The sequence below is a fragment of the Empidonax traillii genome, unplaced genomic scaffold (assembly GCF_003031625.1).
Source record: "Empidonax traillii isolate 1590-97213 ecotype Southwest subspecies unplaced genomic scaffold, ASM303162v1 scaffold167:size2001844, whole genome shotgun sequence".
NCBI lineage: Eukaryota > Metazoa > Chordata > Aves > Passeriformes > Tyrannidae > Empidonax > Empidonax traillii.
Genome location: NW_020955360.1, coordinates 1,403,440 through 1,427,149, shown reverse-complemented (window position 1 = coordinate 1,427,149; position 23,710 = coordinate 1,403,440). Strand labels below are relative to the sequence as shown.

The 23,710-nt window shown below is 40.1% G+C and overlaps 1 protein-coding gene across 5 annotated transcripts in view; it reads left to right on the top strand.

The window, feature by feature from the left end:
* The window catches only part of DLC1 (DLC1 Rho GTPase activating protein), a 261,319-nt gene that overhangs the window by 217,995 nt on the left and 19,614 nt on the right, over positions 1-23,710 (top strand). For 4 of the 5 annotated variants that reach the window (XM_027885500.1, XM_027885499.1, XM_027885497.1 and 1 more), the window contains 2 exons: positions 17,283-17,354; positions 20,284-20,365. In XM_027885500.1, coding sequence (XP_027741301.1) covers positions 17,283-17,354; positions 20,284-20,365 — 154 coding nt within the window. Of the gene's footprint in view, positions 1-4,487; positions 4,598-17,282; positions 17,355-20,283; positions 20,366-23,710 lie in introns of those variants that run through there. The other variant, XM_027885502.1, reaches the window with a different exon arrangement.

Here is a 23,710-nt window from a genome sequence, read left to right as displayed (position 1 = left end):
TATTTTTTGTGAAGCAGTGATAAATTATGGATACTGTCTTTATCAGTAATAGTACAGTTATTCTGAATCTTTTTAAATATAGGGAAGAAGGATTTCTATGTGTCACAAGCCATACACTTACTCTGGATCATTTCTGAGCCTTCATCACAGGTTAGAAATTCTAAGTACCCTCCTCTAGCACTTCTTCTAGATAAGGTTTAGTTTACTTACTTTCCCTACTTCCACGAAAATTAAATTCACTTTGTTATTTTTGCAAAGGTGGACCACCTTTTTAAGGTAAAAATATAGCTTTTAATTGAAGAGAAGGCAGACCCATTAACAACAGAAATTTCTGCAGTCTTCAAGAAATAAACATTCACTCATGACAGTATCTGAATCACAATATGGGAAAGATACCCTACATCTTTACTGATTTCTATAAACCAGTAGTATTGCATGTAAGTAAAGGAGCTTACCCTTGGTATTTAAAATGGAATGAAAATACTCATTTTCTCTTCTCCTCCTATTTCAGTTTATATGCATTTGTATTTTACCGAATTGTATCTTGTTCAAACAATTTAATCCATTTTTATTTCTTATTCTTTCGTGCATCCATAGACTAGAGCCTTTCTTAAACACAGTCTGGACCTGATCATTTCACTGCCAGCTTGAACTGTTGAACTCACAGTGTTTGATGGCATTCAAAAGCAGGCAAAAGCATAAAGCTCACTTACCTCTTGGTTTTAAATAGTCAGTTACATGGATCACATAGAATAAGGCAAGGTTACTTTTTTATTATTGTTTACTATTTTAAAAAAGGGAAAAAATCCCAACTGATGTCGCCTAGATCAGATACAAGAATCTATTATACATGACAAGCTGGTAATATTTCTAATAGTGTTTATTTCTAAAAGAAGATCTCTAGAGCAGACAGTCCATAAATTACAAGAATTAGAGCAGCACCTATGTTTATATAATATAGTTACTTCACTATATATTTTGTTTAAAAACTATTTTGGGTACGTGCGTTCTTTCATTTTGTGTTTCTGGAGTAGGTGAAACAATGCCTTTCCTTCTCTGTAAGCAAGGCGCTTACAGGGGTATCGCTTATCTCTGTGAAGTGATAGTGCAAACACCCTTTGTCAAGAGGCCTGAACAATTGAGACTCCTTTAAATAATTACTTTCAGTAAAGTTGAGAGCTAGAAAATTAAAACTTAATTATTTCGCTGACAACGGTTGGAACATGAAGGTCCTTTGGACTGTGGAAATAATACACACAAATATACCCCACTCAACAAGAAATCCAAGCCCAGAGCAAAAGGCCTGGAAACTCAGTCTAAAACGGCTCCACAATCTATCATGCTGTTCCTAAAAGGATATTAATACTAGCATTTAGAACTGCAATCATGCGTCTGACAATCCTGTGTTTGTACCAGCAGGTCAGTTGACTAATTGCGAATTGGGACTTCTCTGTGTACTGCACCATTTAGAAGAAAAAGGCTGACAGGGGTACAGTTAACCATTAAGGCATTTGGGCCTGGGAGGGAAAGCAGAGGACAATCAAGTCCTTATTATTAGATGCCTTCCTGGGAATCACTCCCTTATGCAGTTACAACAGAAGGAGAATTCACCTTTTAAAGTGAATAATTGTGCCTGTCGGGCAATCCTTTACAATTACTTTACCATCCAGAGAGAGCTCATTGATTGCATTAAGGATAACTACTCCACAGAAACAATCCTCTTAGGCAAAGCTACCTCCAAAACCCTGTGTCTCAGTCAGGCAGCTGCTGGCTCTTTGAATAGCCAGAGAGATAAAGAAATAAAAATATTAAGGGCCAAAGCTCTACTGATTTCACAACACTCTTTAAAGCTGGATGAGTGATTACGGTGGTTGTAGCCTGTTAAACACCCATGCCTCAGGTGGAATGCTCCTCTGAGCACGTTTTACAGCCAATGTGAGACTGGTGCCTTGCTTCAGCTCCAAAAATACGCCTGCTTAAGCAGTCCTATAGAATTCCAAGTTAAAATGCAAGCCAGAGAGACTGCATGTCTTTGAGGATTGATAACAAACTAGAATCAAAGCCTTTCTCTTTTAGATTACCAGCAAGAGTCTAATCCAGGTCAGTGATAATCTTGCAGCATCTATTTAGCAATGATCCCAACAGAGAGACTGCTCCATCACAAAAGTCACTGTTTCTGACATGGTTGGGGGACTCCACAAAGACTGAAACAGGTTGGAGATTCCTCCTTTACAGTAGAAGCTAATCAGCTTTGCAAGCAGAATGGGAGAGCTGAACTGAACCACAAACATAGTGCTTCATCAGCATCATCATCACTCATTTGCTGTTTTACAAAGGCAAAGAGGGGGGAATGATAACCCTTGATTTAATTAATGAGAGCTTCCCATCTTCTGTGTCTGAGACACATTTGTCAAGTATTCCCTGATCTCGTCACTCAGCCCTCTCAGAATCCTCAAGTAAAACTGACTTCAAATTCTTGGTTTCAACTATCACACAACTCTCTCAATTTGGATTTTACTTCACTGTTGTGCATGTCTCCTCTCATTCTTAGGGTTTTTTTTTCAGTTCCCTTTCACAATACCAAGCACTCCAAACCCTTCCCATATTTTCTGCAGAGTAAAAGTCCATTCTCTCCTCCTTCAAAAGCTTCCTGTGGGTACTATACAAAAGTTTCCTATACAGAGATGCAGGCTTGGACCAGGAAGCAGCCTAGGCAGTCTGTGTTTACAAGAACAAACCCTGATTTTTACTGAGGGTATTAACTTGACACTTGGTGGTCTTCTGGTTCCAGCATTATCATTGTGATGGAAATGCCTTTGTGCCGGCATGTTTTGCTACATGTTCTGGGTAATTTTTTTTTTCCTTCCTTTTGAGGATGCTTATTGGAGAAACAACTTTTTTTTTTTTTTTTCCTTTTCTTTTTCTTTTCTGGAATTCAGACTCTGAAAATCACACACAATGTGCAACCAGCATATTTTATCTCATCATGTCTACTCTGTCACTAACTAGTCTACCAACTGCACGAAACTACAACCAATATAGACAGAAAGCCAATTAGACTGGGATTACTTTGGCTGTTCAACAGCTGGGGCGTAGCATATGTCTGTCTTCCCATGTTACAGTTAAGTATTAACATTTTGCGAGCCTGACCTATCTTGTAAACATATATCCTTGTACCTTATAAGAAACGTTAAAAAAATGGAGGTAAATGTGGCTATGCCAAAAAGACCACGAGCCAGGTTAGATATGGAGAGGTAATTGATTAAGTGGATAACATATTTAAAGCCAAACTTGAAGATATAGTGCAGTTCCATCCTCTTCTGGGCTATTAAAATAAATTAATGACCTAGAGCTCTGTAGGGGTTTCCAGAAACAACAGTATAATGGCCAACTGGCCACAGTCTGCAGCCCATAGAAGGGGGAGATGTTTATTCTTTAGAAAATTGCCTGCTCAGACACCACATTATATATACTCTATATCTGTATTCATAGAGCACAAATGACAACTGAATCTTAGAATAACACCAGTGAGTATAAAATACAATGTTGGCTTGGAAGAAAATGAACCAATCATAATCTTTGACAGGGCTCAGATATTTTCAAATTTTTACAATACACTTTTCCATGCTGATAGTTTGACAGCTGCTCAAAAGTACCTGTTTTGTGCCATTTAAAAGTCCTGAACATGAGTGTCAACAAAGCAGTAAGTATTCAAACAATCTTTGGAAAATGTACAGGCAAGTAAGTGGTGTAGGGAGCAAGTCCCAGGCATAGAGCTACGAAGCCAGACTTTGCTTCCCTGTCTGCAAGACAGGGAAACCCCCCATAGGGGGTTTGTTGTTTTCTGCCCAGGTCCAGACTGAGACTTTGATGGTGCTCAAGAATTTCTACCGTTTCACAGCACTCTTCAACAGGATGCCCGGAGAGGGAAGCACCGGCATCCTCTAGCCACCCTGCATGGCTTGCTTCTGGCTGAAGGCTCAACATCCCCCATGTCTTGCGCTGCTCAGGTCATCCCAAACCTCTCCAATTTTTAAAACCAAGGAGCCACACTGTCTAACACTCTTCTCTACGTTTCCTGGAAAAAGTATTGAGAGCTTTGCTGACTACTTTCTATAAACATCACTATTGGCTACGTGGCCACCTCAATAGCCGATAACCACCAAAAGCAAAAGGCAGAGAAGCCTTTAGGTCGTCTTTGACGGTATTACCTTTGGCTTGTGAAGTTCCCCTGAGCTCCCCAGACGCGCAACGAGGGAACGGGGCGCACGCGTGTGTGTTTCTGTGTGTGTGCCACTTTTTCTTGTATTTACGGGTCGGTCCCATACAATAGCTTGCTGGAGCCCCGCGTCCCTGCGCGCAGGGGTCTCCCCGAGCGCGGCGGGGCGCGGAGCGGGCCGGGGGCGGGGCGGCCTCGGGGGCGGGGGCGCCTGAAGGGGTCGGGCGGCCGCTCCGCTCCGCAGCTCCGCGGCCGGGCAGCTGGGAGTCGCCACCGCCGCCGCCCCACAGGCAGGCGGGGAGGCAGGGAAACAGAGACCCAGTCCCGCAGGCAGCCCCGCGGACCCGCCGCGGCCGGCGAAGACCATGATCCTCACACGTAAGCTCGGGGATACCCCGTCCGGCGCGTTTTTGGGGGGTGGCGGCTGCACGACGCGGGGCTCCGGGCGCATCGCGGGCAGCGTTGCCGGGAGGTGCTTCGGGGGCAGCGCGATGGGGGCGTAAGGACGGGGGTCCCTCTTGTACTGTCCCGCAGCACCCGGACAGGCAGCGCTGGCAGGGGTGCGGCTGCCCCGTCCCGCCCCGCGGTGCGGAGCGTCCGCAGCCGGGAGTGTTCGCCCCGCCGGCCTGTCCGTGTGTGCGGGGAGAGGAGCGGCGTCGGGGCGGAAACAGCCCCAGGTGAGACGGGAGCGCTGCGGGAGCAGGGGATCACTCCTGTGTCGGGGAAACGGCGGCTCGATGCGAATCCGCTCGGAAGCGCGGGCGAAAGGGCTGGAGCGCGGGGCTGTCGCGGGTGCGGAGCGGCGCTCAGGATGCGGCCGCTCTCTGAAGGTCACCCTGGCGCATCTCTTTCTTTTTTGATGTTTTGTTGTTTGTGGGGGTTTTTTTCCCCTTTTCCATTCCTCCTTTTTTTTCTTCCCCCATAATTTTTTTTCTCTCTCCCTCTTTTTTTTTTTTTTTTTTTTTTTTTTTTTTTTTTTTTTTTTTTTTTTTTTTCCTTTATTGGGAGCCCTTGCGAATCGGGAACCATCGAGTTCCTTTTGAAGTTCTCCGTAATTAGCCCGATGTCCTCCAGGAGCCCAGTGGCTCCCCCCGTGCGGCGGTGGCTAGCCCTGATGTCACCCCCTGAGGCTTTGATCCCGGTGAAGGAGCAGCACCTCCTGCCAGCCGGCCTCCCCCCCGCCCAAGCCCATTCTCGAGGCAAACAGAAAGACGATGCCGTTTTCCAGTCGGACAGTTTTACATTCCGTGTCATCCTCCCCTTCATTGCAAACCACCTCCAATGACTTACTTCCACAATAACTGTGAAGTTGTTGAGCAGTGTGTGTTGGCATTAGCCTAATGAGCTCTCTTGTCAGTCGAGGGTACTTACTATTGGTACAACAATTTTTTGGGTTTGTTTTTTTTTCCCTCTTATTGTCTTAGGCAAAATTTGAAGAAATAACTACGTTTAAGCAATGTATCTAGCCAGGTCAGAAATTAAATGGCTGATAAATGGCTGATCTGTCATAGCACTTAACACATCTGATTTGAAAGACTGGGGAATGCAGTTTTATCTTAGCCATCAACTGTAGACGCTTTTATTTTTTTTACAGGAGCAAGTGTGATCTGTTCGAATTGCCCTACCCTAATCAAGAAATTCCCAGCAGCAGTCAATAACAATTCTCTAAGTCAGGTTATGTTTTAAGGCTGTTTGTAGTGAACTTAAGGAAGATAATAGACAGGCAGATTTCATATGAGCCTCGGAGTACAAATCTGTCAACAGCTCAGTGCCAGACTGATTCAGCATCCATCTGGCAACCAGGCCATTGCTGGCTGACAGCACATGGAGTTGGTATTAGGCGTGTCTGTTGATTCTAGAGCTTGTATATCCTTACTGCTGTCCACTAAGCATCCTGCTTTGCATCTCCTGTAGAAGCAACAAAAAAAAAAAAAAGGCTGAGATGGCCCAGAACTGGGATGAATGTCTCTCAAGTAAATTGTTTTGGGTTACTGCTTCAGTTTGCTTGTGGTATCCTAATTAGGTCTGACATTCTTTGATTATAGAATATAGTGTATGCAAGAGATGTAGATGAAAAGAGTCTTCTCAAATCAATATTTACAAGTTCATAGAAATCAAATCTGCCTTTTGGAACCTCTAGGACTTCCTGATCTCTTTATCTTCTTTTAGAATAACTTTGATTGTTAATTGACTTTTTTAATCAAAAGGAAGTGCAGATATATTGTTTTAAACATCACAGAGCTTAAATTTCATTCAAGTTCCTTGTATTTAATTTCTAAGTGGTAGTTAAAAGCAAGAATATATCTTGTCATGTTTTTATTTGTGTTTTAATTCTCAGTTGTGTAGATTCTTTCTAGGATTTTAAAGTCTTGAGTCAGGGTCTTCCCAGACAGTTCTGCAGCTGCTCTTGCTGGGCCAGAGAGGAAGACTGATGCTAGTCATGGAAACTCACAAGTGCCCTGTGTATTTTGCCTCTGGTGGGGTAGGAAAAAGGTACTGTAGTTGTACTCATGCACTAAACTTGAATGTTTATATTAGGATTCCTAGAAGAAGGAGATGAGAGGTGGCTTGGTTTTACTTTTCTGGTTCTTCTGATTCATTACATTCTAGGCAGTGGTTTGTTTGAGGCATGTGAATTTACGAGTTCTTCAAATATTTAGAGATGCAGTTTGCACTATGAAGTTTTTTCTAGACAGAATACCACAATATGTTATGTTTGGCCTTCTTGAGAGATTCAAACTTCTCTTCTAGTTCCCCTCTGACTGGAGTTGTTCGATTGGCTTCAGCATAAACACAACTGCACCCTTGGCTGGTTAAAAGGAGACAGAGGAAGAGAACTCATGTGCTTAACAGGATGGTCCTGTACTGTAAACAAGTGCTTTTCATGCTTAACTATCCTTCCTAGCGACAGGAAGAAGGAAATGAGGCTATGCAAAAGGACCCTGACACGTTTCAGACAATGCCAGACCCACCCTAGCATTCATACAGTATAGCCAGAAGACTTGGGGAAATAAAAATAACTTCAGATGTTTCCCCTTCCTTCTTGTGCGTGTTATAGAAATACAGCAGTCAAATGATTTGCAGTCCACAGAAAATTTGCTGGTTTGATCTCCACTAAGAGATGATGCCCCTGTATAATTTATATATATTCTTTGGGCGTCACATTGTTCTGCTTACAGTCTGAATCTTGGTGTTTCAAAGTGAATTAATTCCAAAAACTATATCCTCTCTAGAGATGTAGTGATTGTAGATATCCAGTAATTGTGATAATTTCAGCAATTCCAGTTACATTTCTTGCTTATATGTAAGTGATCAGTAATTCTGTTCGGTGCAGGGTATCAGGTTTGTCTTGGGTGTATTTGATTTCTAAATGTTATGCCAAGTTTGGTTTTTTTTTACCCCCTATTTTAATTTCTCTTCTAGTTTTACCCTTTCTCTTATTTTAAGGAAATAAACAAGTTCTGTCTTCCAGCAGTGATGAACAAGTCTCATGAAAGGGGTACAGGACTGGCCTGTGATTGAAACTTTCTAGTTCTTTTCACTGGACCCTTATTCTGCCATTCTTGCTGACAGTGCTACCGTATCCCACACAGCATACCTTTGAAATCAGTAGATCTGCTAGTAGTAGTAGTGTTGACATAACTGGCAAAACCAAAATAGGGTCAAGAACGACTTAACCAACTAGCTTTAATTCACTTTGAGTTTCCTTATCTGAAAGTTACAGGCAATACTATATACCATTCTAAAGTACTCTGGTGTCTCTAGAAGAGTATGATAAGCATTTTTATTCATTAGGATGAATATTCTTTCAAGTGATGTCTAGTATTTGATTCCCTTGGGAAAGACTGTGCTAGATGAGACAGGATGAGGAAAAGATATTATCTGGTCTCTCTTCTAATGAAGACACAATATGATGGCTCACTTATTTCTGGGAATTTTTTTTAAAGTTCAAAATGATGCAGAATGCCTTAGATTTGGGTTTAAATATATCTATTTTACGTTTGTCTAAATCTCTCTATTCAAAATGATGCAGAATGCCTTAGATTTGGGTTTAAATATATCTATTTTACGTTTGTCTAAATCTCTCTATTCAAATAGAGTAGTCTGTGCTAACAATGATTCCTGAGAAGATGCATGAAAGACATTTGCTGAAGCCAGTGGTGGACAGTTTGACTTTCTCAGACTGGTTCTTGTAATTTACTGAAGATTCAGGATTGAGAAAAATATACACCACCACCACCCCTGCATTTTTGGATTTTGAGGATGTTCTCTCTGTGACCCTGGGGACCCACAGACCTGGATGTGGGTGTCTCTGAGAACAGATTCCCTGTGCACATAAGATAGAAGAGACTTTCCTGTGTAAAGCTTCATTATGTGTTTTAACTTCCCTTCTTCTTCCATACATACAAGGTGTGACAGTTAGATCAAGTACTGAAAAAAGCATTTTCAATTATGGAATATCACAAACAGAATACTGTAACTGTCTGTAATATCTGGAAACAGGAAGTTCATAGTAGTAGTTGGTTTGGGAAAATCCATGTTCACGTCTTTATTCTGCATTAGGGAAGGAGACATTCCTCTGGGATGCAGGCAGCTGTATGCTGGGCTGTGTCACTGCCACTGGTATTTTGTATCTAGTGTTGTATCATCCACAGAGGATGCAGTTTGGAAGTGGGTCATCGATGAGGTTGGCTATAAATGATTATGAGGTAAAAGTAGGCATTCTTCCATACAGTTGTTCCTACATGCATGTGTAGATGGTTTTGAGGCTGAGGCTTAACAAGCTTGAAAAAGCTTCTACTGTCTGTAGAAAATCTGTTTTCTTTTGTATGAACCATTGAGACAGTTCAGATCAGTTCTTATACCACTGTTATTTCCTAGATCTGAACAGGTAACCCACATTTTATGCCTTTTTTGATGAAGTGTCTGTCATGCTGGGCCTACGTGCTTTTGCCTCCCTCCAGAGGTCTATGAGCCTTTGCATTGAGCTTTGCGTACATACAGTGTGCAAATTTACTAACTTACAGGCAGGGTGCAATGGGAGGATAATAATCCTGGGCTTGGGAGTAGCAATGGTTAATGTTTGCCCTTCAGTATGTTCTCAAAGGTCATGCTAACCAAGTCATTTTTGAGAGGAGAGAAGGTTAAAGTCATCTTCTGTTTCACAGTCTTTGTAGGAGGATTTGTTTCTCACTCTGGAATCTGTCAACATGACCTCCATCAGAGGATTTGGCTAACTGCTTTCTCTGCCCCAAATAATCCTCCTCCAAGACCACCCTGTGTTAATCAGGCCAGATAAATAACCCACGTGCCCAATTATTTCTTAAGGGTTTTTTAAGTCACTTGACATCTTGTTCCTCTTCATCTGTAAACCTTCTTGAAAACAAATGGGAGAAGACTATCTTTAATCTATAAAAAGAGTTATTTGTCAGGAAAACAACTGCATGAAGCTTTAGTTTTCTGATTAAACAAAGTTAGCTTTTAACTTTAGATCACATTATTTGTTAAATTTCTTTCTTAATTCTTCTATATATGCTCAATATCAGGGGAAAGAAAAAACAATTTAGGAATAAATTATTAACTTGGTTTAGAGTATAAACCAGGAGTTGTGATGATTCTTTTGTGTCCTAGAAGATGCTTGACAGAGATGTGGGGAATATCCTTTATTCCAGTAGCCCTGTATTAGATCCTGAAATAGTGCTGATTTGGCTTTTCAGAGCTCATCAGTTGCTCCAGGTCCTCTTGACAGAGGGGAGGAGAGGACCTCTTGCCAGCCAGGGTGTGCCCTGGGGGTGGTGATTGTGCCCTCTGCCCTTCTGCCAAGGGCACTGTCCTTCCTTGTGCTCTGATGAAAACATGGACTTCTCCCCATGCTAAAAATAATGAGAGTTGTGAAACTGACCTTATTTATTCCTGAAAAGAATACTGGTGGGTTTTAGAGACCCATGGATCCATGTTGGGAAAGTCCTACTTAAGTCCTCTGAAATACAGGGAGGTTCCCATTGATTTCAACGAGTGTTGGGTCAATCCCTAAACATTTTAAATATTTTGAATAAATCCTGTTTCTTTTTTTAAGTTTTAAACTGAAAAACTTTGAAGTGGCTTTGATATGCTGGAGACTATGAATGAGGAGGTTCAAGTTTAATAATTAGATTTTCATCCACAAAAGCAGTATTGTGTTTCCTGTGCTAGCCAAGAGCACTGTGAGCAATTAAAACTACTATATTCTGTAATCTGGTATAGTTGTAAGGAGGGAAATTACATACAGACAACATACACTTACACAGATATTTTGGAAACTAGTTACTTTTTTAAAAAGTTTTATTTTATTTAGCATTCATCAATAAGGGAATAAACAAACTTAAATACCCATCAGTGGAAGTAAGCCATTTGCTCTCTCCAAAAGCTCCACTGACAACAACAATGACAACAACAAAAACAAAAAAAGAGGTTCAAGCTTCCTGCCTTTTTTTTACAGAAAACATCAATATATGACCTTAAACATGTGTTTCCTTACTTCTTCTTCATCTCTCCCACACAAATTCCAAACATACTCTCTTTCTTCTCCCAGTGTCCTGTGGTTTATACATAACATCAGCGGCGTAGTTACTGTCTTGCTGCAAGGCTCAGTAACTTGAAAAAGTTACGTTCATCCCAAAGTCAGCAGGAGTATGAGGAGAGTATTTTTTTCATTATATAGTTTCATTATAGTTTTCATCTGAGTAACATTCATCACCACCACCTATTTCTAGGGTTTTTATGACTAGAAAGCAGTATATGTATTTGGTGTTGTGTATGGTTTCCCTCAAGAGCTTGTGGGTTCCCCTCCCACCCCCACAAAAATTTTTAGTAAGAAAGATTTCCTTAAAATTGCACATGCATCCATATTGGCTTGAATTGATTGTTGAGGCAGGCAATGATAAGTGGAGATCCCAGCATGTATTGTTTGACTGGAGAAGGTAAATTGAAGCACAGTGAAATACAGGAGCACATTGAAAAAGGCAGCTGCTGTTGCAAAATTTAACTTGCACTTTGAAGGTGGAAAGAGAAAAGTGACTTTCCTGGGAAGGTTTTTAGCTTTCACTTCAAAACGTGCAAGCTCGTAGTCAGTTCAAAAGCTATACTTCATAGTCTCTTGGTCTCACTGGTTCTTCTAGAAATGCATCTGTCATGGGCTGAATGTGTCCAACTATTATTTTAGAACAGTTGTATAAGATTAGGTTCTTTTCTTACAATTAGGAGAAATTCCAAATGAGTTAGAAATTTGGCAAGAGCTTTTAATGGGATTTTCAGAGTGCTCTAGCTTTTAGAGGTTGAACATTTACTGACAAGCTTCCCAAGTTTCAGTGTTTGAGAGCATTATCCTTTTAAAATGCTTTTCTTCACTATATAAAATGCTGTTCTTCACTAACTACATTTTTGCTTTCTTCAGTCCTTGTTATGTGCTGCTTTCTTGAAAGGTGTGGAGCACAAAGTTAATGACACTGCCTAAGGAATATTTAACGACGTAAGTTTGAGAAAAAACAGACTTATGAAAAGGAATTTAATTATTTTCAAGCAACAGTTCCATATCTTCAAAGTGAAAACCATCTGAGGCCACGTACACTTAGCAGGCTAGCTCTAAGGAAGTCAGTCATACTGTCCCAGCTTTAAAGGGCTGCAGGCATATGGCATTACACAAAACTGATTTATCGTTTTCAGTGCCTGGCCTGCCACAGTGCAGTTATTTCCCCAGTTTGTCTCACATTTCACATCCATGTTCATGTATCTATAGACTGAGTGGTTGTATAGTATGATCAGGTCTGGTGTTGGGACTGCAATTCGCATGACAGAGATGCAATTTGACACTAGGAAAAATGATTGCTTGTACTTGGACAGGGAAATTCTATCCAGAGAAGAGTATTTCTCATATATGCCACAGATGGTCTTAAAAAATATGATCCTGAATGATCTCAAGCTCCCCAGTAGCTCAAGACAGTGTTTTGGAGTTGAACACAGATTTTGTAAAGCACCAGAAATTTCAAAGGGACATGATATGTAGGGAGAGGTAATTTCTGATACAGACAGAAAAAGAGGATGAGTTTCTGAGCATGCAAGCCCTTTTGCAGCCATTAAACTGGAGCATCAGTCCTGGATGGTGAAGAATCCTTAGTGCTCTGTGTGCTCCATGTGCTCCTCTGTTCCTTAGAAAATGTGCAGATAGTTTATGGAGTTTTAGGCACTAAAATAAGGAGCAAGTGTGTTCATCTCCAGCACTCATGGTCTGAAATCACATTCTCTGCAGTACATGGGAGAGACTGTCCTGCAAGCTAATTCAGCAAGATGATTTTGTATTCAGTTTTAACATTTTTTTTCTCTATTCTGAAAGAAAAGTCAAATAATGAATTTCAACTAGAATAACTTGGTTTAAAAATCAAGTCCAAGATGAAATTAAGAAGCTCAAACAAGTCAGCTGTTAGGTATGCCATTGCAGTGAAACTTCAGCAGTGAAGCCCAATTTTTTTCTGAAATTTTATTTTAACAGCATAGATTTGACCGGTGTCACTACAGATTTTTACAATCTGGTCTCTTAACAGAGCCAAAAGGTGAGATGAGTAGAACTGATGTGTGGAGGTGCTAATATGGTTGTAAAGGTGTCTGAGCTGAAGCGAGAGGAAACCATCTGCTTGGAACTGTTCATAAGATGTTTAGCACTTAGGTGAAAATTGAGTCAATGCATGACTGTACAAAGATACATCTGTTTTTCACCTTGTCCTGAAGTCCCTGAGAGAGCTAGTGCTTAAGTTGCATGTTATTGCATGGAAGCAAAAAGAAGAATGAAAGTAAATGATGTTGCTGTTCCTAACTGCACTGCTATGATGATTTTTTTTTCTGAAAGAAAGTTATGGCAGCATCACACTGTGTGGTTTTTATTTTCTATGGGAGGAAAGGTATCATCAAACAAAAGACTACAGACGTTGCAACTGCAGTATAAAACAAGGTGTGAATTGAGATATTTTTTCTCTGAAGGTTTAAACTTGCAAACTTGCAGGGTCAGAAACCAAGATAAACCAAAGTTTAACAAAAAGCAAGTTAGACTTTTCCATTTTCACTTCGCAGTCTGGGGAGAACTGGATCCTCCTAATCCCCCTGGAAGTGGGTAAATAAGCACTATTGGTTCCCAACCATACACAAAAGGAACTCCTACCCTTGGTTTGAGCATGGTGGCCTGCTTTGTGAAATGGACTAACAAATAAAGCTGTTTCCAATAAAAATTTCCTGTTTCCTCTTTAACACATTTGCCTGCTGTTTGCTTAAACGACACCAAGAATAAAGACTTCATTGTACTCCTTTTTGGTTTTTTGGGGGGTTTAGGTGGGGGTTGTTTTGTTTGTTTTGTTTTACTTTCTAAGAGATTTTTTTTGTGTATCAGGACATTTAAAAATAATAGCGCAATTTCTTTCTTGCCAGTGGTTCTTTGTACCAGAACCTCCTGCTGCTGGGGGAGGGCACAGGATGCACATCTGAAAAGCTGTACATACATTTCTTGCTTGGAATGTATACTGAATTGTAGTTTATTGTAAAGGTTTTAACTGGCAAGGATGTTTGATTCAGAAAGGAAGTGGCACTGCAGGAATGGAGTGGGAAGGAGGGAGTCCTTTGCCTGCAGCAACTTGTATAAGTTCAGCTGCCAGGTCTTCATTGGAAATTGCTTTGCATATTGTGGCAGATGATTGGAGCTGAAGTAGGGCTTCATGAAGATGGGTTGGAAAGCAGCATAGAGTTCCTCTGTAAGATCCCTCTCCTCCTCCTGGCTATCAGCTGGCCCCAGCCAAGCAGATGCTGTGCTTGACAGTGAGTTCATAGCTCAGATGATGATCTGTAACCTAGGTCCCCAGGGAGACTGAATAAAGGTTTCTTGATGCTCTAACCCTTCTAAAACCATTTAGAAATAGTTGAAAAATCTGATCTTGGAAAGTCTGTTCTTCTCCCTTTTGTCCCTTATTATCTTGATTGCCATTGGTTAAGGATGACAAAGACTTGCACATATTCTTATGTCCCCCTGGATGTGAAACTGTGGCAATTAGCAAACCAGAAGTCTCAGGGCTGATGCTCCTGAGCTGGAAACTGTCATGAGCTTCTTCCTCTAAGGTAGTTTAAATGATTTGGCCAGAACCTCAGATTTAACCAATGTATTTTATTCTCAGAGGCAGAGTCCAGTTAAGTTGCAGTAATTAACTTTTTACCTATACAAGCTCTCAGCTGTTTAAATTTGTGTCCCTTATGTGAGGAAGCTTGTTCAGTGTACGTGGCTTTCAGTGCAGCCTATTCAGGACACCCTGGGCTGTATTTTGATCTGGCTATATTTTGATCTGCCTGAATTTCCCATACATACACAATTTTGTTCATACTCTGGCTCATCAGTAGCCAGCAAGGTTGAGATGGAGAAGCAGGGTTGAAAAATTACTTTTCTGTATGTCTGGTCACACCACAGAGGTACAGTCTAGGAGCAATCCTGAGTTTAGCCAACTGGAGTTGAACAAAGGAGCTCACTCCACTCCACTCTGTCACCCCTGTCAGGTCACTCTCTTACACGTCCTTTGTGTACCTGGAGATGATACAGAGAGAGCCATGACTTCAGGGGACTCCCTGACTGCTTGTTCAAAACTGCACTCCAGACCCCTTACCCTTCCAAGGACTTGCAACAGGACCCAGGGGCTAGAGCCCTGGCTATGAAAATTGGGCAAATATGGCTTTTAAACCTTTGGTGCTGCCTTGTACCTAGCCCTAGGCATTTACCTAGCCTGACTGATGAGCAGATCCACCTGCGTTTTATTATTCTTCTGGAATTCTTGTGGCCAAATAGGAAAAATGATGGTGTTTCATTGCCTAGGTAGACTTCTTGGGGGATTCTCAAAGGTATTTTGAAGGCAAATATGCTCTGAAAATCCCAAAGGAATCTGGCACCTAGTGCCCATAAAATGTAGCTTCCACATAACTTATGTACGTATTTGCAGAAAAGATGCACAAAGCTTCTAAAGAGAATGTTTAAAAAAGGCTGATAAATGCATATTCATAATTTTCTAGCTGTAGAAATATTTTATAGGTCATACACCTGGGGTGCTCAGTGTGGTGCACAGCATGGACCTATGAACAAATATTTAAACACGTTGAAGAGCCCCTGTAGTAGTAAGGAATCTGATGCTTTTTTGAATTGTACTACAAGCACCTACTTTCAGTTTTAGGTAAATTCTTGTTATTTGGGATAATTTTCCTTTCAAGCTGTAAATTGAGTAAAATTCTCATTCAGTCCAGACACTTCTGCAGGATGTGATCTATAAGATACTGCATTTTATCATAAGTACTCTTAAAAATTAATTGCAGACTTTTTGCTTTGCTACTTTAGTTGCTTCTGAGATATTATTATCGTGTTGTTCTTACTTTAGTAGTTCAAGTTTTAAATATGTTTTAGATTTTTTTTAATCTTCTTTATTAAATTTCCAATGTATTTTCTTAGGCTGATGAAATTAAAATACTACTTTAAGCAAAACTTTACAATTGCTTGCAATTAGAATTGAAGAACGCCTTTCCTTAATCAGTAGCTAAGTCAATATGTATGTACGTGCTTGTTCTCATGTGGTCCCATAACTCAAAGGTGAAGCAAATAGAAGTTGCACAAATGCATGCTTGTCCTGACTTCAGCAAGAGTGGATTTTTAGATGTTTGTTTATCTGGAATGTTGTGTTTTGGCTCACTTTAACCCCTTGGTTTGGATATGTGTTTTAGCAAAGTAGTCTGGCAAAGCACAAATATTTTAACACTATTGTAGCAATTTGTAAAATTAGAGGGGGATTGCCATCATTTTGGAGGTGCTAAAAGTTGCCTACCATTTCATCCAATTTTGCATACCTATATATCACTGGGAATGTTTTATAGTGTGACAAAATCTTGAGATATTTTACTTAATTTGTGTTTGGCTCTTCAGTGCCCTGTACGTTGTAACCTGTATTCTGAGCAATTCTGAGCAAACCCTTTGCCCGTGGTTTCTGCAGCAGGTAGCTGTATATCCTTTCCAAGTAGGTGGCAAAATTGTGTGCTGAGTTGTACATAATGAAGCTTTTCTTTTCTGGCCCATCGAGAACAGTGAATATAATCGAAGTCAGACAAACTTGAATGGTTTCTGATTGCTCATTGTCTGTTTGAACAGTTCTAAGCAGGGAGCTAAATTCCCAGTAGAACTTTCTTGAATTTTTAGAACAAAATTAGTCCAATCCAATTTCTTCTTAGGAGAATACCCTAAATACCTTTTATATTTTTTTAGTTTGAGCTAATACAATAATATATTCTTTATTGCTACTTGTAGTAGGTAGCAAATGAATTTATGTGTGATTTATTCACAGACTAATATAACCCATGTTCAGAATGTTTCCTTTCTTTCAGTGTCATGTATATGTGTGTGAATAATTTCATTCAGCAGCATGCTGTTTTGGGCAGTGTGAGGGAAAGTTTTCTGTAATACACCAAGTAACTCATACATGCCTTGAAGACCTCCAGTGAATCTGTGTTCTTGTTGGGTAGTAAATATGCGCTTGAGTGATCTGCAGTACAGTGTGTCAGTTGTTCTTGGGCTTGAGTCTGTCAGTACTATCTACAGGGTGTTTAAGTGCACAGAATTGCAAGCTCTACTCGGAACTTCTATCAAAACAAAGTAGTTGTGCCAAGAGGATCGTAAGATTTGCTGAATAAATGAGGCTCATGTTGATTGCAGTGCTGGTTTCTCTAATTTAACAAAACCTGTATGGAATGATCCATAACTGTTGCAGTTTTCATTTGTGCCTGTTTCTCTAACTATTAAAACAATGAGCTGTTGAGAAATGGCTGCTGAAAACCAGTGACTTTCCAGAATCTAAGATATGTTTGATAGTAAGAAAAGCAAACTGAGATAAGCAAACCTGTGTCTGGGTTCAAAGTTTCTGGATACTTTTGTGCTTATTTTGTAACAGGAATAGTAGAAGTGGTGGGGAGGAAGTCTTTGCTCTGCAGATGACTAATCAGAGGGTGTCTTATTTCTGTCCTCTTCCAGAAATCGAGGCCAAGGAAGCTTGTGACTGGCTGCGGGCTGCTGGGTTCCCGCAGTATGCGCAGCTTTATGAAGGTAGGCACTGAGCTTGCGAGTCAACCATCCCCTGGCAACTTTTGGACAGTAAGATATAATATTCACCAGTAAATGAGGTTCAGGGGCACAACTGAAGTGTCAGTACATAAGATGACTTTTAGGGACTGGGCTGCTCTCTGCTACCCACCACATGCAGAGATGTGCCAAACCTAATGAGACTCGGAAGCACTCTTGGAGTTTTAAATTTGTTCCAGGTTCCTGATTCAGTCTGAATCTTCCAAATGCCCTCATAGAACAAATGTAAAGGTTAGCACCATGGTACATTCCGTCTAGTTAAAATACAAATGAATGTGGTCATCCACTGCTACAAGACCAGTCTTGGAGAAATATGAAAGCTCTGTCCAGCTCCACTGGCCAACTCTCTTCATGGAGCCGTGATAGGAGATTCTGTGTATGCATGGGTGCATCTGTATGCCTTATGATTCCCAAGTCTTCTGTTTTTTTTGGAACAGTTTGCTTTGGTGTTAGTCACACTATGAAGTGAAAAAGAGCATACAAGCTGCTGTTGCACAGACGTGCAGCCTCTCAAAGAGACTGCTGCCTTCTGCAGTCACTTGTCCTTCTGTAGGACGGATTCACTTTGCATGTCTGCTCAATTAAAACTGTTGTCTTCAATGCTTCTCTAACCTACTAGGAATTTACAGTTTTGGCATACAGTTCCCACACTGATGCAGAGTAACATACAGAAGTTTGTTTTAAAGTGTAACATCCTTTTTATATATATATACTATTGTTCAGAATTTGCACCCCACACCATTTAAAATTACTTGCATTGTAGTGAAATTACTATGCACTCTTAACTGCCTCTTCATTTTTACAAAATAAACTCCAGCTGCTGCTTGTAAGAATGAGCATAGAAAGTTCATTATTTACAGTGAATAACTGTTCAAAATTACAGCAAATACTGAGATGACCTTCTTGAAAAATGATCTTGTTGAGCTTTGATTTGCAGCTGCATTGGCAACATGAGATGATAATAGCACTTTCAAAAGCGATACTTGGCAAAACTTTCCTTCACCTCTTCAGAAATTAAATTTCCTTTTTCCTTTTTTTTTTTTTCTTTTTTTGATGCTAATGGAGGTGCAAAGATTTTCTTGGGATGCGGAGCTGGAAGTGTATTTGCACTCTTTGTTATAACTGGGAATAAAATTCTCAGCTGAATATGGGGGCTTGTGGGTTTCTCATTATCCTGATCTGTAAATCCTGTAACACATTACTTGCATTCAGAAAATAAATGAAGTTTCTAACATACGACCATGTCCTGTCTAACATCAAAAGGATCAGAGAAGTGAGAGAGAAGAGGTGAGAACAAGGCAGCCATACCCATTGAAAAGGCAGCTGTCCTTATATGAAAACAATATACCATTGTCCTTTGCAAGCCCCCCTGGCAGCAGCAGCAACAACAAAACCAGCAACAGCATAGGTTAAGACTTGTGCAGACTATCAACTTCTTCTAAGTCACCTCTCTCACTTAAGTTCTCCCACGTGTTTTCCCATGGGCTTTCTAAGATACTGACTTTCTCGGTGGAAAAACTTACATCAGCACTGCTGAAAAATACCAGTTGAATGCACTCACCCTCTTTACTTGCACTTTCAACATAAAATAGTGAAGGGGAAACCTATGAATAAATTGGGTATTTTACAACAGCTCTGAGAAGTTGCCTATATGGAGTGCTCCCACACAGTGCACATTTAAAATGGAGATAATTGGTGAATCTTTGCCAGTTGCTTTGCTAAAACTGCAGTTTTCTGTAGAAAAGACAGAATTCCTTGCATTTTTTTGGATTATGTCATAATTTGTTTATTCCTGAGGCAATTGTGGAAGCTACGGATATTCCAACCCTGGAAGTCTTCATGGCCAGGTTGGATAGGTCATTAAGCAACCTGGTCTAGTGGAAGGTGTCCCTAGCAGGGGACTTGGAAAGTAGATGAACTTTAAGGTGTCTTCCAACCCAAACCATTCTGTGAAAATCAGGAGATATAAATTCATTTGAGATATTTTATGTTGGTATAGAAAATGCCTTTCTAGAAATTAACATCAGTCTTATTCTTGTAGTCATTCCAACTCCTTCTTTCCTGGTCTCTAGAAATTAAAAAATTTGTAGATAATTATTTGGACCACGAAAGTTGTGTGCAACTGCAGCAGTATTTTTATAGACTGGCCTTGTATTTCTATGTGCCCTGAACAACCAAAGACTTTGGGTGGGAGTTTTGGCTGTGCAAGGAATGCCAGATCAGGACCCATATGACAGTCAGGAATCTGTGGAGGACAGTAAATAATATATATGTGGTTGCTGCTTCAGAGCTGTAGTAAATTTTTAGCTCTCTGCCAACATTGTTTCATCCCCCTCACTCTCCCAGTTGTTTGCCTAAATAATCTAAGGAAAGGAGGTAGTATGGGCTCCACGCTGCTTGGCTTGCTTTCATTTCAGTCCTTATCTCATTAATGTTGTAACAGTGTCAGACTTTTAAATAGCTTGATTAATAGCCATGGAGATTGGGATGAGTTTTTTTCATTCTTTCACAGAGTTTTAGCATTTACTAAGATATTTATATGAGATATTAGTACTTTGATGGAGATTGTATATTTATTTTAAATAAAGCTACCCTGAGTTAGATTGCACTTACATTTGAAGCTTGTGTTTGCCTCTTTACCTCACACTGTTTTCATCACTGTTTTGCTCATTTTTCCTCCATTCTGCTTATGAACTTTCAGTTACCAAAGCTTGTCAAAAACGTGTACACGAAAAGGAAGCACCTCTGGCATTTTAGGTGATAGCATGTGTTTACCTAAGAAGTGCCAGTCACTGGCATTTTGATGAGCTCAGCTGGAGGCAGCTGGTTGTTTGAATTAACATACCACTGGGAAAAAGAGTCATTTTGATTCCATCTCTCTCTTTTCCTACAGATCTTCTTTTTCCAATTGACATTGCTCTAGTCAAGCGAGAGCATGACTTTCTGGACAGAGATGCTATTGAAGCATTATGCAGGTAGGTGAATAAAAATCACACTGCATTTTGAAAAAAAACCCTTTCTGTGTAATCAAAAGTACCCAGAAAAAGCACAATAAAAAAACATACAAAAGTATGTGGTTTTCTTGAGAATAATATGTTGGGCTAAGTAATGTTCAGGAATCTTATTTAAAAGAAAGTTCAAAGGAGAGTGGCCAGAGTCTTTGTGACAGGGATTTCTTAGGCATATTTTTATTATTCTTTGTTTGCTTCTAATTTACAAACTAGTTAGGCATGTGAAAGCAGAACTCTGCTGGCTATAGCCATGTGCACATACAACTTCACCACCCGTTCCCACACAAGAGCTGGGTTTTGGAAGCAGTATTGGCAAAGCGATGCTGCTGCACTCCCTTACCTTGCTGAGCAGCCATGTATACAAACAAAGTTCTGTGTATACAAACCCTCCCGCTGGCCTCAGTGCATCACCCTGTATAATGCTGGTGTGGCTGAAAGCGGTAATGTAAGCCAATCTAATTTATCATTACTGCAAAGAGTGGCCTGCCCTCAGCCTCCCATTAACTAACCTTTGTTGTTTATGGGCTTCTTCCACAAACTGGTTCTCCTCACAAGAAGAGTCTTGATAGTCCTTTGTTGGGTTAGTAAATTAAATCAGTGGAAATATGTAATGAACTACAGAGGAGGTGAGAAGGCAGGACCCCACAGCCAGCTGCAGGGGCAGAAGGGGTGGATAGAGAAAAAGAGGGAGCAAGACTCGCTGGTGTGTGGCAGGATGTTTTTTACAGAACCACAGCCTCAGCATTACTAGTTTGGTCATAAAAGTAATTACAATGGCCCCATTTGACATCATTTAACATTAACCCATCCGTTATCTCCTCTAGTGTGAGTCTGGAATCTTAAATGGGAAAAAAAAAAAAAAAAAGTTTTAACTTTTTGTGTCTCCTATTACATAGAAATAAGTGCAGTTTTATGCCTCTGTTCTTCAGTATGGCAGCTTTCCAAACTGCCTGCAGAATGAATGCTTTTGGATACTGCATGCATGGTGTCTGCAACTCTAAATGTCAGTAATTCTAATGAATTACAAAATCCTTTTAAGAACAGCTTTAAGTTTATAGTGTTCTCCTGCCACCACTGCCATACTTGGAAGGGAAAGAGAGGGACTGGAATTTAGAGTTCCTCAGAAATATTTACAAGATTTTCAGACTAAGAAAACAGATTTGTTGTCCAGTCATTAGGAGGGGAAAAATCTCCTTAAGGTTAAATTCACACTCAAGATGTGCCATGCTCGAGTGTGGGACACATATTCCATTGATGTTTATATGTGATGCATTGATGTGCTTATTTGCTTGCCCTGGAGCTTATAAAGTCGTTGAACAGAAAGTACAGCAATGTGAATAAATACTGGTTCCCAGAAGTGTGGTCTCTCCCTGTCAGGAAAACAATAAACTGTGAAACCAGAGTATTTTGGATTTGTTGCTCACCTGCAAGATGAGCAAGAATACTTCTTAACCTGGGATTCTTTAATTATATGGGGAGAAAAGGTAGCAGATTGTTTTTCACTGATGAAAGTAACAGTGTGCCCTCATAAGTCTGTGAGACTTCCTGCTAGTATGATGCATAGAAGCAGTTAGCACTTTTTCTGAACATAGAGGACAGTAAAAAGATCTGTGTCCAATGGAAGTCTACACTGCAAGTCTTCTAAGAAGGGTGAGAAAAAATTATGTGTATACATAGCTGTTTTGTGAACATAGGAAGTCTGTAATAAGGGTGCTAATTGTAAAAGAACCACTTTCCTCTTCAAATTGTTTTCTGTGTAATATGCATAAGAAACCACCAGTCTTGAGACAAGCTACCACTGTAGCTTGAGACAAAGATTTTAACGGCTGAACTGTGTCATTCTGAAGCCTGTGGCTTATGCATCAGTTATCTTTTGCAAGGTAGCTTTAAAACTGGCACCAAAGTTTCTCCAGAAACATTGAGATTCCCACCTCAAAATGTAACTGAAGCAATTCGGTTAATCGTCTCAGATGTCTGAATTTGTCCCATTTACCATTTGTGTTAGACAAAAGCAGTACAACATTTCCACCTTTAGACTTTTTTTTTTTCCCACACCTCCTTGTTTAATTTTGCAAAGCTCATTAAAAAACATGGGGAAGCACATACTTTGGAATGCTGCCTTTCTGCCTGCAGCCTGGGTTTATTTTGACTCATGCTATGGTCAGTGTGTAAACAGTAAAGGGTTTACACAGTAAAAGACTTAGAACTGTTTCACCGCCTTAAGTCCATCACTGTTTCTTGACTGAAAATCAGAATAGTTTGGGAGTTATTTGCACTTTCAGCACAGAGCTAAGTGAACTGTACTCAGTGGATGGTAACAGAATAGTAAGCGGTCTCTGCTGAAAATCTTCTTTTCTGTATAACAGTGTTCTGCCAGCAGTTCTAATTACCTTGTTCTGATTGCTGGTTGTGAAAAAGGTATTTTAAAAAGACTATAGAAACCACAGTAACAGGGATTTCTTTTTAAAGTTTGAAGCATTTTAGATGATACTTTGCATCTCAATAGTATTGCTAATTATCATTTCATTATCTTATTAATGTGAGAAAATTAATGTAACTTTAAAAACAGCTTATTATTAAAAATGTTTTGCTAGATTCCTTTCTAAATGGAAACAGTATCAATATCCACCCCATTAAGTTTTTTATGGAAGAATTTCAAGTGAAAAGCAGCTTGAGACATGAATTAAAGAGATAGCATATTGCACTTGGTAACAGTAGAAGACAGATGGTTAAGAAATGTCACTTAGTGATCTTACAATGAAATGCAGGGTTAAAAACATAAGAGTGATGACCCCATTTAAATTTTCTAGGATGCTTCCTGTAGTGACTGTGCAAACCACTGCTGGCCTTGGTTTCATAAGACTTTATGTAGATTAATGACTGGGAATTTTTCTCTGAAGGATAACTGGCTGCATCACGTGCTGATGAAACTAAGTACTGAAATATGCTTGTCCTAGAAGTTGTTGCTAAGTACGAAATACACAGCAAGCCATGATGGAAATCCTCTGTAATCTCCTTAAGCATAGCTAGAAAACTGCCACAGTATATACGCAAGAGGTGTCTTGAGACTTCTCACCCAAGAAATCAATTGTAATGTATTTGCATGAGCAGCATTCACTGCTCATATCATTTGTTTTGTGGAAGAGTTGGCCTCCTTTGCAGGTTAGAACATGCAGATGAACCCCAGGAGCCAATGTAGAGGTTGTCCAGTGAGACAAAAAAGCCCTTGTATCATCAGTTAGTTACAGGTATGATGGAGCCGGAATTTGCCCTATAAGACAGAATTACAAGTTTAGGTCCATCAGGAAA